The sequence below is a fragment of the Corella eumyota genome, chromosome 3 (genome assembly GCF_963082875.1).
Source record: "Corella eumyota chromosome 3, kaCorEumy4.1, whole genome shotgun sequence".
Taxonomy (NCBI): domain Eukaryota; kingdom Metazoa; phylum Chordata; class Ascidiacea; order Phlebobranchia; family Corellidae; genus Corella; species Corella eumyota.
This window is the reverse complement of record NC_137492.1, coordinates 2173844-2194629: the sequence shown is the minus strand read 5'-3', so window position 1 is coordinate 2194629 and position 20786 is coordinate 2173844. Positions and strand designations below refer to the sequence as shown.

Sequence of the window (20786 nt, the reverse complement as noted above, 5' to 3'; positions counted from 1 at the left end):
ATAAAAAAAAAAAAAATAGGCTAGACTGTTCTTAATTAAACAAGTGTTTATCAATTTTTATTTGCAATAACTAAAAAAACAAAATGAAGTCAACGAAACTAAAAAGAATAAAATAAATGGAAGAAGGCGGAATACAGTGATTTACGCAAGAAAAAATAAAAAACAACAAAAAAGTGAAAAAGTGCAGTGTGTTGTTGTTATCTGATATTTTCGCATTTAAAAAACGAAATTTCAAAAACAAATAACAACACCCACGAACAAGATTTAAAATAACCGAATTGGTTAAAACTTAAAATAGTTAAATTGTTTTTTAAAGATAATAAATGTTGAATACACTTTGAAAACAAAGTTTCGTTATTTTTTAAATCACTTGATAGCAGTTTAAAATTTAAACCAGCGTCGTTTTTAATTGAAGAAATGGTGTTTGAATGTTTTTCATTTTCAGGTATAATAGTTTTTGTATAAGACAAACTAAATAACTCTGTCGCGCAAAGCGAACAAATTGTTATAAGTATAAGTAATGTAATAGGCGGGGTTTTACTTATAGACATCGCACTATTACCAGTATTTTTATAAGTCTCCGCCCATAGCTCCATACTTAATCCTGATCGTTCTTTCGAATACGGCATACGGTCGCCTTGGGTTCGATCCCTGCCACCTGCAGTGTTTTCTTTTGGTATCATTGCTGAATAAGGCGACCAACTAAACTGATAATCAAGGTTCTGTAGATTGGGTTTTGGAGGATCGTACACGTGAGGTGGAAAAGCGGTTGGGTAACGATTGATTACTCGGATTTGGGTGTGAATATTGTCATCGCTGGCAAAGTTAAATGACTCGCGGTGTTCAATTTGAGGATTATTGTTTGTTTGGCTATACATATTAAAAATATTGTTAACAACTTAAAAAAATTATTAATTCACAATATTAACCCAAGTAAAATTTAAATTAAAGGCCCTGTAATCTGGACATTTTCAACTTAGGGTTAGATTAAGTTTTTACCTTTCTCCTAATCGCATCCACAGATCTTGTGACAATCCGGCAGATCCGTCATTTTTGTTCTTCCGCTTACCCTGTCTCCTCCTCTTATTTCTACCACGTGATCTACTTCTTGAACGAGCAACATTTGACATTCTGAAAAATTAAAAAAAAAAAAATTATTCTCAAATCTGATATTTCAAAATTAAATTCGGTATTATTCCAAAAGGAAAATGTAGACTTGGTGTTTTACCTTCTACTTTTTGATCTTCTTTGTTTATTAGAAGAAGAACGAGTCCATATTTCATCATTTTTCATCCATTCTACTGGGATAGGGAATGAACTAGAATCCGAATCAGGGTGGGGAGAATCTATTCCAGCACTAAAAAATAAAATAAATAAATAAAAAATGCAAAAACTGAAGTTTTTTCAGTAAAAAATGTCTTGTGTTTTTCCACTTACTTTTTAGAGTTGTCAGCTTTATTATGCTCAATGACGTATCCTTTATGACGTAGAAAGTCAATCACCGAACCGTTACCGAGAAAATGACCTAGAAAACAAATAATTAATTTGTTAAATTATAAACTTCTGACGTCAATTCTACAAAGTAGTTTAATATAAGATTAAAAAACATTGTAATTATTAAGTCTGTGAACTTGATCTGATGTGGTACCAAAAATGCGATTATTAGGCGCCTTATAAAAAGATGCATTGTGTTAAAATTAATTTAAATGTACTAGTAACCTGTTAGATAATTATTATAATTATTGTCACAAAGGTTATTTAATCCAATTGAACAACGTTATATTCTGGCCATAGGCTATAAGAGGACGCGCAGCATATATAGTAAAATTTTGTTATCAAAAACACACAAAAATATATCATCAAACTGATATAAAACATTCTTAAAATTCTCGGCAGTAGTTAATCGTCTTCGCGGGGTTCTTTTTGGTCGTTTAATAGTGGACATTTGAAAGCGAGACGATAAGTGACAAAAACTAGATCAGAAAAATAAACAAAACATCAACCCGAGTATGTTGGCACTTCGCAATCTCTTCTCAACTTTTCGTTTGAAGCGAATTCTTTAAGTGGTCAGCCCGGGCTGAGAACACTTGGTTAAATGAAAGAGTGTTGATGCATTTACCGGTAAATTATTTGCTCCCTAACATGCTTTTAAATACTATTTTTTTAAAATTAAGTTTTAGAGTGGAATAAAAAAAAACTACTTTTAAAATGAAGCATTTTTTCTATGGGTTTTATATATGTCATTCTTGCACTTTGCAAATTACATTTTGCTACAAATTTTTAAATTTTAATATAATTTCTTCAAAGCAAAAATTCCGATTTTACAACAAGAATGTCGCAAATTGCTCAAATTCAGATCGAGTAAAACAGATTATAAATGTTGCTACCCATCATGTCGAAAGGTTTGCGAAACATCAAATGTCAGGACGTCGCTAAATCGTCCACTACGGACTCTTATCGGGATTGTAATCGCGTCCAATTTATCTAAATAAACATTCGCGACTCAAGTGCACTTCGGTAAATCGAACACATAAAGTGTTTCTGGGTTTCTTTGATGTACAAAAACGCTGCCCCCCACTACATCAACTTAGCGGGGGTAACTAATCATAGGCTGGGTTGTTGATATATAAATGTACATGTTTGACTTGCCGGGCACTTCAAATGGCAAAATTTTGAGATAAAAGAAGCTTCAATATGCTGCGTAGATACGCGGTTTTTTAATTGTGAGTGGCGTTTAAATGTAATGTGTTTTACAATTAAGTATTTGATGCTTCATTAAAGATTGGTAGTAACATGCTTTATCCTAAGGCGATAAAATTCCAATATGCTTACCCTGTTATCAAGAAGCCAACACATGCAATTGGGTTAGTGTAAAACCTTACAGTTTTCACACAAAAGCGTGCACGAATAAAGTACCTGACATTATTTTACACAATCTGGCACTTGACAAATAAGCTGTAATTAGTAGAAAATATATAATAAAGCCAATCAAACGTTTTACTTAACATATAAGCCATGTTTGCATAGGTATGCATGTAGCACTTGAAAATGCAATTTTTTTTTGTTGGCTAAGTTTAAGGTAAAACTTGAAAAAAAATCCCGAATTACATATTTGCACGATTTTTGGAGAACTGTACTTATAAAATATGTCAATATATTTAAAATCTTAAAGTTCTAAAATAGTTTTCCAATAAACAACCTTTGAACCAGACTGGATTTCCGTTCTCGCATTAAAATTAGATTTTTAAAGTAACTGGATCAATGGAAACAGATAGTATTCCACTTTATCATGTCTCTTCTATTCAGGAAAACTAGAAGATTTGTTATTATCTGGGATAATGGATAATTCGAGTATTGACTTTTTATACAAAACTTCTAGAAACAAAAAGGTGATCTGCTTTGATGGTGCCGACATACTAGAATGTAAGTGCCATCGTAGCGGTTTAGACTATCTCTTAATAGTTTTGAATTAACTTAAGTTGTACTCGATGTGTTTAGCTTTACATAACGTACAATACCAGTGTTGAAACAGCTTGAAAATCAGCACCTTGTCAATTACAGAAGGATTATAAACATTTACTGTGCGTTGTCTGCTGGTCCTTTACATTAACAGAAATATTTCGGGTACAAGAAAAATAATTATTGCATTTGCAACCTGATTTTGAAAAATATCACTGTATCCTATAAACCTAATAAGCACTTTAGGGTATGCTTTTTAGGTTAACAAGCTTTAATTTTTAAATAACGTGAGCTACAAACGTAGAATTATCTCCAAAAAACATATTGCAAATAAATACATTTTAATGAAAGGTTTGCAGAAGTATCAATGAATCTTAAGAACGTATTGTTTCCAGTTAAGAGGAATTTTCAACCACAACATAAAATTTTTCAACCGCAATGCAAACGATATCGTTGGTTAGTTCAAAAATGTGATTTAATTTGCAGTTTCAGCGGAACAAAGTCCAATTCTATAAAACCCACATGTTTTTTTTTACAATCCATTTTGCATAACTCCCACAATCTACCAAATGCAACCAATGCACAGGGTTTAATAGTTCCATACCATAACTGCTCTCATATGCAAAGAATTCACGGATATTATCAGGAGCCAAGAACTTAGGCGTCGTTGTACGATATCCTGTCGCCTATAGACCCTGATAACCAAACACAATCCAAGCTATAAGTAAACGAGACTCGACGATGTGGGTGAATGGCATTGTGAAGTGCATGAAAATACCGAAAGGATAAGGTGGCAAAGTTCTCAGTGGGTTAGAACCGGTAAAGACCGCAAAAGAATGGAGTCACACGCCTTGTCCTGTTTTTCTGTGCTCCCACATTAAAGTGAGCGTACTGTTGATGCCTTTTTACCGCAAAACATATGGCAAAAAACAAGTTCGAAAGCCTTTAAAATAATTCAATAATCGTTTCAAGTGCCCAACTTCGCGTGCAAAGTAAGAAGAAAATATACTTGACAAGATTTTGCAACCACTACGTCAAAGTCAAAATGGGCTTAACTAAAAAGCGGACAAAAAATAACATTTTTAAAATTTCAATTAACTAACGCAGCCCTTGACGGCCAAGCCCCCTTAAAAAACCTTTTTAGAATGCCATTTCGTCTGTTGTTTATGTTTAGTTTCGCTTAACCGAACACGGCTTGTCGCAAAATGTGACCCACCCACTTTAATGCGCCCACAGGAAGGACGTGTGCCTCTTTAAACGGGGGCTTAAAATAAGACCCTCTCCGGTTTCGCAAATTACTTTATTTATGGAAAAAGTATTGACTTGCTATCGCGTGAGGGCTTGTAAACCTTTGCGTGATTACAGTTAAGTTACCAATGGTCCAAATCGCGATGCGACCTTCAGCTCTTGAGATTGGGCTACGAAGCAAACATTGAGCTGTCTGATACCTGTTATAAATTAGCAACTTGCTTAGGTGTTCAAACACACAAAGTGATATTTAAATGTTGACTGATCTTCCGTACAGTTCACGCACCTTTACGCACAGGTAATTGGAATTGTGTGTCCAGAATTAGCCACTAATATTGATATAAAAATCTTCAAACATGTCAGGATTTGTAAAACGTAATATCAGTTAAAGCTTCTGCATGTCATGTATTCTACTATTTGTTATTCTTAAGCAAATATATATTTCTATCATTTGACGTATTCGTTATATTAAGCCTAATGGTTTTAACGCTATATAACTAAACATATATGACTCGACGTGAAATGTACGCAATACGAGATTTTTTTAGATTTTTTTACGTAATTCGTAAATGTTATATTCCGTTTTCGTAATGTAAGTCCTTATTTTTACAACCTTTCTATAGTCACTATTCCATTGAATGTCCAGTACCAATATTTACTTGATCGTAATATCTAAAGAATGGAGAAATTTCGATCCGTAGTAAAAACGCCTTTATTTAGCTATAGGGTCGTATTATACCGCGCTGATATTTAAGTTAGTATTAAAACATCATAAAACGTGGCCCAATGACAACAAAACTTTAATAATTGGGGTATGTTGTGATAACATGTAACAAAAACTTTTTATTTGATATTTTTGTTGTTGTAGTGTTGGTCAAAAGGTAAATTTCAATGTTTGAAGATTATATTTTGATAACCACCATTGTACTATTCAATGATTAAATACAAAACTTTAAACAATTTTAAACCAAGCAAACTAGAAAAATTTGTAATTAAAAAAGGAAAAATATATTCAATTAGACAATCTGTCAATGTATGCCAGTTCCGTATTACACTAACCTTAATCGTCTCGGAAACGGTTTAATTTTGGATAATCCCTAATCAAATTAGCGAGATCTCCGTAAATTTGCCATTAATCCCAAACAAACAAAAAGAACACCAAACGAAAACGACAAGCTGTTACGCAGAGTCAACATGCCCTTTTTAGGTCGCGTGTTTACGAATTGGCGTGTTAATAATATGTGTCCAAAGAATTTGAAATATTGTAAGTCCATACCTTAACACAGGCTGCTTACTAGTTAATATTCCTGGCCAAGTTAAAATAGAAGTTATATAAATACATCCGATAATATCAAGATACCGATCTGCGTACACTTCAAAGTGGTTTTGTAATTTGTAGATGAACGATTTGCGGTTTTTGGGCAAGGGCAATCTCTAGTAAAAGGTGGCCATTTACCCAACAAAAGTAATGATTACAAAACCGCAATATCTTGCATTCAAACTAGATAAAATAAAATGTTTGATGATTCCTGGTATACCAATCGGTATGATATAATTTGACGATCATTCCTCGACTTTCTAGAAACCTATTCCACAGGTCATGTGTAATTATATTGTATCCACGTAAAGTAGCTGGTTAAGATGGTTATTAACACCGTGTTATACGTGACATTGTCTAACACATGTACAGAAGCTTTTTATTTTACCAAATTCTTGCTCGAATTTTAGTTTCAAGTATGTTATGATAACGCCGGTTCAAAGTAGTCTTAAATCTTATGTCACCCGCTGAGTCATTTTTCTTTACGAGAAATTATAGATTTGGAAAACACTTAACAAAAACATTTGGCTTAAAATAAGTTCTTTAACGAACCACAAGATTTGATTTTCGCTGCGCACCAACGTTAAACTATTTCCCTTCAATAACAATGTCTTAACAACTAAACAAAACAAGCAACAAGCGTAATGGGGGTAATGAACAAAACTAGCACTTGGCGCCAAATTATAAGTGCAACATAGTTGATTGATAGTTGCTCGAAAAAAGGGGGGTGTGTTTGTGTAGCATTGCATTAATTTACTCATTATCGCATTGCTTTTAGCCTTTAAATTGACGTATTGTAACAACATACATTAAGATCAAAGAAAACTAAATAACAAGTTTTGTAATTTGGTATAACGCACCTGCACCAAAGGCAAAGAACATGCTCCGGTCTGGGTTTTCATTTAAAAGCTTTATAACTCGTTCAGCCATCCGCTCGTTTCGTCGATAGATCAATTCGTTTTTAAAGTAAGAGTCGATATCAATTGCCATGGCACTGTCTTCAGTGTCCTCGTCAATTGTGTCCTCTGCAAGGATTTGACCAGTTTCGTTATTTTTCATTTGTGGAACCTAAATTAAGAAAAAGAATGGTTTAAAATATATCCACTGCTTTCTTGGAGAGTTCTTGAATAATCTTTCCATTAGGAATTAGAAAATATTTATTAAAATTTAGCCTAAAAAACAAATGCAGTTTGGTTAATAACTTGTGATAAATCTTTTTTTTAAAAGTTAAATGAAAAAGATTTTACTTGAGAAGATTCTCGATCGAAAATAACAGAATCAAGATATCCACAATTATATTGTTTGATTAGATCATCAGTTGTGTAAGGAACTGTTAGATCGCCTTTCCGCATCTTTTCTTGCATCATGAGAGTGTGATTTAAAGCAAATAAAACCTAAAAGTTTGGTAAAAATCGATTTAAACTTGATAGAAAGAAATTTAAAATTCAATTTATTTAAAAGCCTAAATTTTTTATGAGGTATAGATATTTAACTATTTTGGTTTCAAAAAATGTCTGTAATTTTTCTTGTGTTTTTGTGATCTCTTTATCAACATCTGTACAATTTAACTTACTTGTGTCATATTTAATCCGTTCAGAGGCTTGCACTGTTCGTCGACCTTTTCCACGGCTCCGACTTGTTTTCCCATACGATCAGCCTGCTTAGCAAGATATAAGTCCAGCACCGGTATCCCCCGGGACCTCACGTCAGCTTCTGTGAGTGAGTTGACCATTAGCATCACCCAAACCGGCCTTTTTCGTTCCCAGTTGCCGGCGATGGCTTCGAACAAGTAATCAGGATATAAGCCTGTCAAGCGAAATAATGTGTTTACTGTGATAAACTGTGGTGTGAAAATTTAAAATCCGATAATTCGATTTAAATCAGTCGTTGTAATTGACACTGATTGGTCAAATTAATGCGCAAAAATCGAATTACATAAGTAGGTTTTAATGTAATGAAGTGTAATTCAGATGATAAGCGACGAAAATATGTTTGTTGAATGTAGTAACGACTCAAAAATGCTAAAAATTGGCCAAGAACATTTATTTAAAGTGTAGAAAATGCTTAAGCACTGTACCAGTCCCCTTAATCTCACCTTTGCCTTGCTGTTCAGGCGATATCCAGTGTGGCATTGCTCTTTTAACGTAGTCCAAATGTTGTTTAAGTCTCTGGTACAAATCTGCTGGCAAGATTTGTCTTAAATCCTTTCCACCAGGCAGCATCTGACATCGTGTAAGAGCCGAGATCGTGTTGGCATCAGTAAGGTCAAGTTCGAAATAAATATTTTTACTTTTACTAAAAGCTAACTGCAAGTAAAAAAATTAAAAATATTTTAAAGAATGCGATATCTCGATAAAACAACAAAAAATTTAAAACGTTATATATTTGTTTCAAAAACCAATTTTGGTTTTTTCATGATTTTGATTTATAACATAGACTTTTAAAAACCTATTATGAACCAAAATGTCTTATAAAATGTCATTATACTTCAAAAACAGCTTTTAAATATCAAGTTCTTTTAAAAATCAATCTATGAAGAACTTCGTTGTTTTAAAACACTTTTAAAAACGAGCCTTATGCTTTCAGACAAAGCCTTATTATCATTTTATAATTTTAATGTCCAATATCCTCCAAAATAATTGTAAAATTATCGCTAAATTGTCGATTATTAAAGACCGACTAGTAATTAGACGAACCTTTGAATTTTGAGGAATATGGTCCCATACTCTAGTGTATGGAACATGAATTGTACCGAAAAAATAAACGGGTGGATCCCGTTTCATCGTCCATAAAAACGAATCAGTTTTAATCTAAATAACAAATAAATTAAATAATAATGAAAATATAATGAAGTGCGTAGCATTTAATTTAAAAGTAAAAGTAATATTATAATTATAGGATTAGTGGTAAATGAATTAAAATTGATCGAAATTTTGTGGTTTATAATTTTAATTTGTTATTTTTAGAGCTACAGAAGAGAACTTCAAGAAATGTAATTATATAAACATTAGAAATAAATTACTAAAAAACTAGTTGTAAGTTATTAAATTTTTTAATATAAAAACAAAAAAAAAATAAGTAAAAAAAACTTACCTTATCACAATTAGATTTTTCTTTTTTTTGATGTGAAATTGAAATAAAAGTAAAAAATATCAAAACTTGTAGAATGTTGATCAAATTTCTCATATTGGTTTGGTTGTAAGTAATAATATGTTTATAAATCCGTTTCGTAAATTCCTTAGATAGTTCGAAGGCAAGTCGGTTTATTATCACATTCGTTTTCTTTCACCATTTGTATCTTATTCTTTTTTATAATAATCTTCTAACTTTTTCTCTATAAAAAAATACATAAATTAATAAAATTTCCCTAACTAAAAAAAAATAATTTTTATTACGATATAACCTCGGAAGCATTTTAATTTTTCACCGAAATTTGCTACTGAATTACCCGCCAAACACTTTTTACAACTACCTAGTACGCGCACGACAAGCAATGAGCGATTAGTGATTTATTTTGAGGGTCTCTCCTATTTTAAGCTCGCTCTCACGAAAGGAAAAACGCATAGTGGGAAATTCGGAGTCCGGCAATCAACATCTATGTATTTGAAACCACAAGCGCGCTTTAGAGTAAACATCCTATTTTCACTCAGATCAATCCACTAGAATTATTTTCTGTGTAGTATCATATGCCATCAAACAATCTTATCAATCAGATCGGGATTTCACCGTTGGTAAAGTGTTTAATTCCTAGAATTAGAAGGCGTAGGCTAGGGCAATATCCAACGTTAGCAAACAAAATATGCGCTATCAAATTTTATCTTTAAAAATAAAATATTTTACATTAAAAGACGTTCTATTATATAAAAAAAAAAACAAGTTCTAAATTTGTATTTTTAAACTAAGTTTAAGAATTAGAATAACAATTTGGATAAGTCATTTTTTAAGTTATAGGCAACTAATTGAGTTCACTGGTTTGAAACAATACAATTACCAAACATCGATCTAACCCCGATTTATAAACACACATCTATTTTGTATTTACAAAGCCTGGCTGGGTGGCAAACCACAGAGGCAGTTGGCGAGATCTAATAACAGAACTTGTCAACCTTCGTTAGGTCAGGCGACAGGTAATCTTTTTCATCTCCAGGCCTCCAAAGCAAACACAAATTGATTTGTAGATAATTATCAAGGCCCGACCTCTGCGCTGTCTTTTGTTCTAGGGGTCGCTCGCTATTCGGGGTTGTGTTTTCGGCGCTTTGAAAGGGTTCGATGTTTAACTATCGTTATGGCACAGCTAACGCAAGTGGTGTCGTGCTACCTGCTCGTCTATCTCTTCATTGTGTTGTTCTGTGATAAGTGTGCTGGCTTGCCGGGTTGATTTCGACCAGAACGCCGACCCACAAAACGTGCGTAGAAAAACTCTTGATGTAAACGTGAGAAATAACCCAGGTAAACAACTTACGGAAAAAATTTCACCCGTTTAAACAAACACGCCAAAAAATCTAGCGGATTTTAAGACGGAGTTAGTCAGAATTTACGTCAAGCATGAAACGCACTGCGAGGTTAACTCTTGAAAAATAATCATCTTTCGGCACCCTCCGTTACTTTCATTACCATCGATCAATATAATGAGAAATAATAATGTCCATTATCGATGCAAAATAAACAAAGTGATCAGGTTTCAAGACACAACCGGTTGTTTCTCAAGTCTCCAGGTAAAAATCGGCTCCGACGGCTAAATAAACTGCTACAGTTCGTCTGACAAAGACCGATTGAACAAGTACTAATATAAAGCATACTAAAAGCGCATATTTTGTCCTGTACACCCTTTCAGTCCGACACAATTAAAACAAGCAGACTTCTGACAAATTGTCATTGTTGTCCAAGCAGCCAGAAAGACCAGCACTTTTTCAACAAACACAAGTAGTTTTTTTGGACACGAGCTGGTAATGGAGATAGAGTTTCGCCAATATTGTTTCCGTATTTAGAATGTCGTGGTGAAGAGAATGCATTTCGGCCCGCAATTGTGCAAAGTCAAAGGAAATCAATCTACTCAAGTTACCCGCTTGTTATTTAAGATATGTGAAGTGGTTTAAAGACGCTGCACTAAAGCAAATTTTTAGAAGTATTTTTTTGCAAAATGTAAAGCTTTTTTAATATATAATAATCACTAAATTTTGCACGAAAAAATTTAAAGCTGTAACCGTTTGTAACATCAACATAGTTCACATTTTATAATCAGACATAAATTTGTACAAGTCTTTGAAAGACATTTTTTAACCTCTAATTGTTCACCACTTTAAATTTTGTAATCAACACCGACTATATAAAGAAAGACAAGATTTGAAAATTCGATTGAAGTTTTCGCTGCGGTGGTGGCCCCTAAAAATAAAGTCACGTGACTTGTCCACGCGCCATTGTTGATAGAAAAACCCGAGTTGTTGTCGCCTGAAAAGAAATTCTTTTCCCATCGACAAATCAATGTCGGCGGCTGGCTTTAAACTCGGGGTTCTCATGGTGTAAGGTTAATAGAACATGGTGGTGCGTCCGTAATTGTAATACTAGTAACATTCTTCTTTGTTTGCAAAGGTTGGTAAACAGGTTCTATGCATCAACAGACTTTGCATAAGAAAAAGTTTTTTGGGTGAAAAATGACTAATCAAAAGTTACCACAAATAAAAGGAAATATTCACTTTCATTTGCCCAAACAAAATAGCATCGGGAATTGGTCACAAGGTTAAGTTACAAGACATGGTCGAATCAAGTTTCCTAAGTTACACCAACAACTTTTTTGGGGGGTTTGTAAAATTACAGATAACTTTAATAAACAAAAATTATGTTTTGTGTCTTAACAAATGGGTATGATAACTAGACATTACTATATGCAAACTTAAACCCCACGCATTAGTGAAAATTTTTTTTTTATTTTGGTTTTTCGCGCATTGATAAAAGTAAATAATAAATACGATATACAATTAATATTACAATAATGCAACGGGAAAAAATGACAAAATTAATTTTATGATTTAAAACATGCCAAAAATAATAATGTTTACACAAAGATTTTATAGTAAACTTTGGCATGGTCACCAAACCCAAAATTAAATCTAATTCTAAGAGTCCAAACATTGGAGAGGAAATATCAGTTGACCTGATGGTATATAATGAGTGTTGGATCATAACATGGCAGTCAATTGGGATTCTGTTTAGCCAACCTTCCCTTATCATCTTGCATCAGTTGTAACAGTCAATAAGTTAATGTTGCTAAAACAAATTCGCAAGCTTATCTGACGCGATGAGGCGAAGATAGACTTTGTTAACGATTTGCCAGACCAATGCACTTTTAAATACTAATTACAACTTATGTAAACGGGGTAATCTGTGCAAAAAAGTTTACAAATAAAGCTCCCGTTTCAGTTTGTTATTTATATCTCTTTTAGCTACCTTTTAAGCCCGAAAAATGCTCTGATTTCTAACACTTAACAAATTTTAAATTACTTTGAAATGCAAGGTCTGAAATTTAACATTATTTAAAAAAATGACAATCAAATCCCCTTGTAGGATAATTGTTTTGTTTTTAAAGTAAATTAAGCTAATGTATTGTTAGGCATGATCATGTGGTTATTAATTTGTTTTATATACACTGAAAGAATGTATTGGATTACCTTGGTTTATTATGAATATCGACAACTGGGATGATATGGTTTAATTATATTCGCCCAAGGGCGCCTCTAAATCATAGTTCATACAGTTACGAGGATTAAACGCCCTTAAAAACAATAACGAAAAATATTTTTCGATATCCAATGTTTTTACATTAAAATTTTTAGGACAGTTTTTAATAAAACATTCTTTAAATTTAAACCTAAAACAGGGTTAAAGCCGCGTGTCTATAAGTTTTAAATTCCAACGAATTTTAAATATAAACGACAACGTGTTTTGCTAAGCCGAAATAATAGCCCCCAAAAGCCGCATTAACCTAATAGCACGTGTTTAAACCTGCAACCTTGCCATATTAAGGCATTGGAACCTACCCAAAGGTGGTCGTATAAACCATAATAGTAACTGACTGTTTAATTTTGTCACGGAACTAAAAAAAAACAGGTTTGAAATTGGGTATTTTTATATCACCCTACTGGGTCTTAAAAATGGGTGTGCCGATATAAAATATGATTGAATGAAACCTTGTGTTGGTTTTTGACTTATAATGATATTTAGTATTGATGTATTGTAAGTATAATGTAGGACCTGATGGTAATTAAACTTGCTCGGGTAAAACCTCATATTTATTTACGGTAGGTTAATGTAATCCTGGAACATTTACTTTGTTTAAATGATTTGGTGTTCTTTTTACATGTCAGTCTAAAATTTAACGGGTGCTTTGAGTGAAGATTATAGGCAAAAAGAGCAACACTATATATTGGTGATGCCTTAAAAGGGTAAATACACCTATGGTATAAACTGGATCAATTGTTGTTTAAGATCCTTGCCAAATTTTTTATAACTTTTTTCAAAGAACCTTGTGCAAAACGCCCTTTGTAACATTTATCAAAACTAAAATGTTAAAGCCAAAAATATAAGTAATTTTATTTCCGAAAAAGCCATAATTTTTAGTTTTTCTGACGAAAAGTTTAAAGTTTTTGTTAATGTTAAAGGCATAAAGAGGTCAGCCATCAATCAGTATTAAAAGAAATTTCATGAATCGGGTAATCCGAATTATGATGTTTTGTTTGGTTTTAGATGGGATTATAACGAACATTAACATACACACATGGTCTGGTTAATTACTACGTCTTGTTATGAACTATGCAGATGTTTTTGATCATTTCAAAAATAATTAAAATTCGTTTTTTTCTGAGGATTATGTCTGATTTTGTGTTTGAAATTTTTACACAAATATTAATTTCGTATTTGTTCAAATCGTGGGAAAAAATTAATCCAAAATCTTACGTCAGTTTAAACTTAGTAAAAAAGGGTTAATAGTTCAATAAATAAACTGACAAAAATTTAAACTCTTCGCCTAACTTAAAGCCTAACGAATATTACCATTACCTCACCGATAAAAGGGCAACTTTAGTGTGCTTAAAATCGCACGCGATCGCCCTTTAACATATGCTTAATAAGCACTTTTCCCAACCCAACAATATTTGCAACTCTTGAAAGAAATGATTTTGTGACACGCTCACTTACCATTTGGTTAAGCTTATCTGCTATTAGCTATACCTTAATGCCATTGTGGATAGAAATTAGCTAAGTTTAAAAACTAAATTGGCGATAACGCTTTATCATTACAGCGGTAAGTCGTGGTGTTAAATATCAAATGGTAACTCTCTATGGTTGTACGAACAAATTAACCCTTTAAAGTTAAGTTGTTTGTTATGTTGACTGCTTTGTATATATAGTGGTTTGTTGTCATTTTATTGTTCCCATGACCAAAAGTCATAACCTTAACCTAGAAAAAATAATTTAAAATTTAAATTTTTTGAAAAATTAGATCCACGTTTTTGCAGAATGTATTTCACCTTACTTATAATGTTTATATTTTATAGATAATTTAGGAAATAAACGAACACCGGTTATGAAGCCCAAAGGCGCAAGAAGTTAATTAATTTTACAAGCTTTTCATCGTGTATGAAAAATTAATTATCATTTTTACCAATACAAAACTTTAAATATTACAAAAATAAAGTCACGAACAGAAAACTCGGCCAGTATTCAAGAACAAAAAAAAATTCGGCTCGTATTTCGGTAGTGTAGCGAACCGGTCATGGCGTCGGACTACGAACCGAAAGGTTTCGGGTTCGAGCCGCAACAACGTCACACTATTCGCCCTTGAGCCCGGTGTTTACGGATAGCTCAAAACACGTCATAACATCACACCCTTTCCCAATAAAAAATATAAAATCTATTCCCTTAAGGTGATACGAAAAAAAAAAAAAAAGAAAAATTATCACTCATAATACGCCTGTACAAATATTGTCAGACAGCACCAACTAGCGGTCGCGCAATTTCACCTAAAATTTCATTTACAACATTAAAACAGTAAAGTTTCTAGTCCATTTAAAAGTGTGCAAATTTGTTCCCGCCCCTACCATAAAACATTATTAAACTCAACCACAATGCTTCAGTAAAGCATATAAACAAACCGGTACAATCTAGTTTTCGACATTTCTAATCACGTGGTTATTAGAATACTTAAATTGCGTTGTCGTTTGGACTTGCTACACACTGCGTTTTAAACACAAACAAGCAAAAGTCTTGATATAAAAATGGAAAGATCTGTTATCGAAAATGGGCGAAGAGTTGCCAGGAAAAATTTTTTCGTGTTTTTGGGTGGAATTATAATGCAAAGTTCTGCGCACTATGCATTGAATAATTTGCAATCTAGTTTGAATGTGGAAGCTGGATTGGGTACGTTGTTTTTTTGCGAAATTTTAAGTGTTTTTGTTTAAGTTATATACAAGTGAATACTTAGATAATAAAAAAAAATAATTGCATTTTTCCAGTCTTACGTTAAAGACCATTTATATTTAAAATATATTTATAACATTACTTCTGCCAAGAAAGGGTCTACAGTGGAAGATTAACAAAACTTACATTTAACATATTATCTTGTTCAGGTGCTACTTCATTGTCGGCTCAATATGCATCAATGCTGTTCTGTTTCTTGTTTGTTGTACCAGTTGTCGTAAAATTTCTGAACACGAAGAAATGTCTTCTCGTGGCTGATATCGCTTTCACAGCATTTGCCGTCGCCAATTTTTATCCATGTTCTTAAATATAAAAAAAAGATATTATTAATTAATATGCAACTTAGAAAAGGATTTAAATTAATATTAATGTCTTAAACAGCCTATTTTATTGAGTTAATTAAGTATTTTAAATGTGTTAAAAAAATAACCATTTTATTTTGAAATATGGTGTATACTTGTTAAGTTTTATTTTCTATTACTTAATTTTTACAGCTTATTTTACGCTAGTACCAGCAAATATTTTAACTGGGTTTGGAAAGAGTTTATTTTGGATTTGTTCGGGCGAATATATTGCATATTTTGCTGGAGTGTTCGACTATTACGGGTCCAAGGAACTGGACACTTACAGGGGTAAAGTAAACGGATATTACTTCGCTGGATTTATGTCATGTCAGGTAAAAATTATCGAAAATCTGTTACAATAAATAATTAAATAAGAGTTACTACAAGCACTTTATTACATGCATAAAAAACATTTAAATTTAACACAACGTTTAAATAGATTGTTTGTGATTTGTATGCTAAAAACAAAAAAAAATAAATAAAAAACTATTATAAACAAAATTAAAAAACTTTAAAAAAATATACATTTAAAAATACAATATTGTTTTAAATGTAGCATTTGCAATATTTGCAACACTTGCACCATTTTTCTTAATATTTTAATTGTATTTGACACACCTCTTAAATAAAGAATTTTTTATTGGTAAGTGACCAATAAGAATTACTCAAATATAGAACTTTTTACGATATTACACATTTATCAAACATTCAAGGTTTTTCTATATAATTTAATAAAAGTTACGTGAACCCTATAACGGCAACACACATTTTCTTGTGCTTATTAAGACCACAATGTTTGCGGTGTCGTTTTTAAAGGGTTAAATTTCATTTGATTTAACTATGCTATAACAGGTTCGAATATTTGCTTAAAGAGTTTACGATATTTGATTTTTACTAAAAAACACCATTGACCCTGGGTCACCTTTTCCTTATCATTAATTTTTACGACATTTTCTAGATATTTACAACCCACAAACTGGATTTTAAATATACTTTTAATCCAGTTTCTACCGGATTTTTTTATTCATTTAATCACTGTAAAATCTGTTTTTAAACATAGAAAATATTCTAGTTAGGTTTACTTATCAGCTCAAACTGGTTTAATCAGGATACAGTGCCATTTACTAAACTCTTACTTTACAACTTTATTTAATAAAACAACTTTATTGTACGCAGATATTTGGTAACATGATAACTTACTTGGTGTTTGTGTTATCTGGAGGTGGCGACCCCTCTGACCCCGTGACGTCATCGGGTTATTCGGGCGAGCAAGACGTTTCACCTTTACCTTGTGTGTATTGTGATACAACTTCTGTTCATCAGGCTAACTATACGTAAGCTACATTTAGGTTTATTTCTAAAATACTCTAAAAAATATCTAAACTTGTTAATAAATATTCTTTTTAGTTTTTCCATCAGCGAAGTATGTGGTGCCAAAGATTGCCAAGACCCGAACATATCAAGAGCTGATGCTGGCCAATATGCCCTTCCTAACCAAATCACATTCTATCTTATGATGTCGGTTTTTCTTATAATGCATGTTGTGGGTTTCGTAATGCACTGCTTCATTGTTGACATTGATGGTAAGTTATAGTTAAATGGATCGTTATAGAACATTAACTAACAACCAAAAAAATTCTTCCATTCCATAATTCTAACATTACACAATAAACAACTGTACCTTAAACATTTTCCATGACCAGTAATTGCAATGCAAAGTCTTGGTTGCTTTTTTATAGCTAAAATAAACCGTTGTCTTACAACACACATAATTTGCAGTTTATAAGCTGTTTAAATAAGACTTAAACATACAAAGTAGGCTTTCTACTGTCTTGCTTACGAAAGATGGCATAAACGTTTTGGAATGCGGCGCCTTTCTCTTTAAACTTTTGGCCAAGCAAAAGTGTTCATGTTTAAAAAATGACGCGGGCTCTATATGCCGTTATTTAAAAATATAATAACTATAACAAAATGTCTTTAAATTTGCCAAAAAGTAATACATAATATACTTGGGCAATCTTTGACCTTTATTATTTATTAGTTATGCAATGTACCTATAGCAAAACTTAGACATTTTCTAAAAATATTTAGTTGTAATCTCTATTTATGGTTTTATTTATATTAAGGTGTAGAACAACCTGAAACCGAAGAAAAGAAAATGCCAGGTACAGTAAACATCGCCTATATTGAAGATTATAAAGACGACATGAACAACAACAGTTTCAAAGATGGCAAAGATGACATGAACAACAACTGTGTCAAAGATGGCAAAGATGACATGAACAACAACTGTGTCAAAGATGGCAAAGATGACATGAACAACAATTGTGTCAAAGATGGCAAAAATAACCCGATCTATGATGATGAATTCGATGATGTAGATTACAGTGAAGATACAATATCTGAAGTAATACTTATATATTTTAATTTTTATGCAAAAAAAATTTCAACCATTCTTTATGTCAATTTGTTAGTTGATATATTGCCTAATACACAATAAACTAATATCTTTAGTTAACAGAACTTTTGGTAATACAGTATGCTTATTTTTAAAATGCATAATGTTATATAGTGATATGTTTTACAACAGACAAGTACTGGTAAGGATGAAGAACAAGTTTCTCAAATGAAAGAAAAAATCCTTGAAGCTGGTTATGAAATCTTGATGAACCTTAAACACTTCAAGAAACCATTCCAAATTATTATGATCCCAATCATGATACACACAGGCCTTAACTTGGCATTTGTGGCATCTGAGATTACAAGAGCTTACGTAGCTTGTGTGTTTTCAGTTACTGAGGTTTGTAATTTACTTAGCAGTAGAGTTTGATACTTCTAAAAGCAATTTAAAGCTGGTAGTCAATGGAAAGTCTTGGGCACATTCTCAAAACAAATCAAAACCCAAACATTTTTTGAATAAATTTTGATTTGAAACAAAAAATTCAATCAAATTTATTGACCTAAAAAACACAAGACATATACTTTTTTGTTTGTTCAGGTTTTGGTTCATTCTTCTAAATTTTCTTTGAGTTTTCACACTATTGACTATCAGCTAAACATTGCAAAATTATTTATAGATTTAAGACTTGTAAACTTGTTGTATTTGTTAACCATGCCAACAGGTTGGACTTGCTATGGTGTTCTATGGAACGAGTTCTTTCATTTCATCTTTCCTTGTTGGGAAAATGTGTGTTCGCTGGGGCAGGTAGTGCCGCTAGTAGACAGTAGAAAGCTTTAACATTTCTAATTTTTAACCAATGCGAGATTATGTCAATGTTTAATAACATTAGCAAAATTGTATCTGGAATATCTGATTAGCTAAATCAAATTACCGTTTTTATTGATTTTTTACGTTGTACATTTACTAAATTAAGTCCATGTTAACAATAAACAAAAAAATGATCCTTTATTAATGTTAAAGGTATAAATTAAGGGGAAATTGCTTTTGGGTTTGGCGTTAAAGGTATTATATATGCAAACTGCATGCCAACATTGATAAACTGATGTTGATGGTATAAAGAATGTGATAGTCGACCTTGCAAAACACTTGGTTACACTATAAATTTATGAGCATATCTTATATCTTGGTGTCTTGCAGGAAAATCGTATCTTGCATTGGACTTGTGTTAAACTGTGCAGCGTTTACGTTTTGCCTTGGTTGGATTCCTAGCGAGGATTCGAGTGAATGGGTCGCGTTTGCTCTTATGTTTATGTTCGGTCTGGTTGATGGGATATGGCAAGTCATGGCATCAAGTAAGCATAAGATTGTCTTAAAATTAAAGAGTCAACAGATGTGAATTCTAGTTGGTTTACCAATAATTTAAACTCTATGTTGTGATGTCGTTATATACAGTATAAGTATAAAAATTTGAATTTAATAACACAATGACCGGCAGCGTGGTGTAATGGAAAAAACACTTGCCACAACACACATGTCGTGGGTTCAATCCCTACTACTTTCATGCTGTAACGCCCTTAAATAAGACGCTATAAACGGTATGAACTCCAGCTGAGTCAGCGCTTAATTGGCAGCATAATTATCGGCCAATTTTAATCGATATAAAATCCCAAACTGCTAAAGGCAACTCGAAACTGAGTTGAAAAAATATTAGCTTTTATTGCATTTATGTTAAAAAAATTTACTAAAAAAAATAAAAAGAACAAAAACTAAGCAAACCAAGCTACGTATTTTACGCAACTTTGTACAAAAGCAAACAAAAATTTGCAGACCTCAAATTTGACCGTAGACATTGAAACACTCCTTACATCTATTTAGTTAGGCGATCCCCTATTATAATATCGCAAAACCAATATTGGTTTTGCAAACAATACTTAAGTGCAAACACCAATATAGGAAATGTTATGCAAGGATTGTTTTAACATAATGTTAAAGCGTATAACTAAGTCAAACACAATACAGAATTACAAAGTCTAATAAAATATCTGTAGTTGTCAAAAAATACAATTTTTTTTCTGACATAGTTATTTACCCACAAATTCATCCATTGTTTATTTAAAGCACCTTAACAAAATTTACTTTTTTAGTTTTTTCTACAACTGTGTTCCCAAACGATATCAAAAAGACTTTTACATGCTGGACCTTTTGGACATCAGTTGGTTGTCTTATTCAGTTCTCGTGGAGTACAGCCTTGTGTGTAGAATACAAACTTTATGTCATGTATGGAACTTTGCTGTTAGGTTTTATAACTCATAGTAAGTAACATTGATTGCCATTATTAAATTTTTTTTATATTAGCAGATTCCATTCAATATTTAAGATTTTCAATCTTCTTTTTGAAGATAAATTTAACAAATACATTAATATTGATGCCCTAACTTAACTATTAACGTAGACTTTACAGACTATATTTGTTTTAGTGATTGCTGAATTTAAATTCGATGGACTTGGAGCGAAGGAACTGACTGAATCAAATGTATAAAGTATG

General features: G+C 32.2%; 2 protein-coding genes across 2 annotated transcripts; one reads left to right on the top strand and one right to left on the bottom strand.

Moving 5' to 3' along the window:
• Positions 1-51: 51 nt before the first annotated feature.
• Positions 52-9355, bottom strand: LOC145744857 (uncharacterized). Its single transcript, XM_082562817.1, has 10 exons — positions 9119-9355; positions 8722-8835; positions 8121-8331; positions 7599-7831; positions 7273-7419; positions 6886-7093; positions 1438-1525; positions 1229-1357; positions 1000-1131; positions 52-870 (listed from the first exon to the last, which is right to left on the bottom strand). Exons 1-10 carry the CDS (start codon positions 9209-9211, stop codon positions 198-200), a joined length of 2028 nt encoding a protein of 675 aa, XP_082418943.1. The 5' UTR covers positions 9212-9355; the 3' UTR covers positions 52-197.
• A 5939-nt stretch (positions 9356-15294) lies between these two features.
• Positions 15295-20780, top strand: LOC145745062 (protein unc-93 homolog A-like). The gene is made up of 11 exons (XM_082563052.1): positions 15295-15436; positions 15646-15795; positions 15991-16172; positions 17017-17174; positions 17248-17423; positions 17967-18247; positions 18431-18640; positions 18963-19045; positions 19439-19593; positions 20386-20553; positions 20719-20780. Exons 1-11 carry the CDS (start codon positions 15295-15297, stop codon positions 20778-20780), a joined length of 1767 nt encoding a protein of 588 aa, XP_082419178.1.
• The last annotated feature ends 6 nt before the right edge of the window (positions 20781-20786 follow it).

Coding starts and splice junctions, on each gene's coding strand:
- LOC145744857 (XM_082562817.1), bottom strand. CDS start 9,211: ATGAGAAATTTGATCAACATTCTACAAGTTTTGATATTTTTTACTTTT. Junction 8,836..9,118: donor AAAAATCTAATTGTGATAAG/GTAAGTTTTTTT, acceptor TTTGTTATTTAG/ATTAAAACTGATTCGTTTTT. Junction 8,332..8,721: donor ATATTCCTCAAAATTCAAAG/GTTCGTCTAATT, acceptor TTTTACTTGCAG/TTAGCTTTTAGTAAAAGTAA.
- LOC145745062 (XM_082563052.1), top strand. CDS start 15,295: ATGGAAAGATCTGTTATCGAAAATGGGCGAAGAGTTGCCAGGAAAAAT. Junction 17,175..17,247: donor GTTCATCAGGCTAACTATAC/GTAAGCTACATT, acceptor TATTCTTTTTAG/TTTTTCCATCAGCGAAGTAT. Junction 19,046..19,438: donor ATGTGTGTTCGCTGGGGCAG/GTAGTGCCGCTA, acceptor GGTGTCTTGCAG/GAAAATCGTATCTTGCATTG.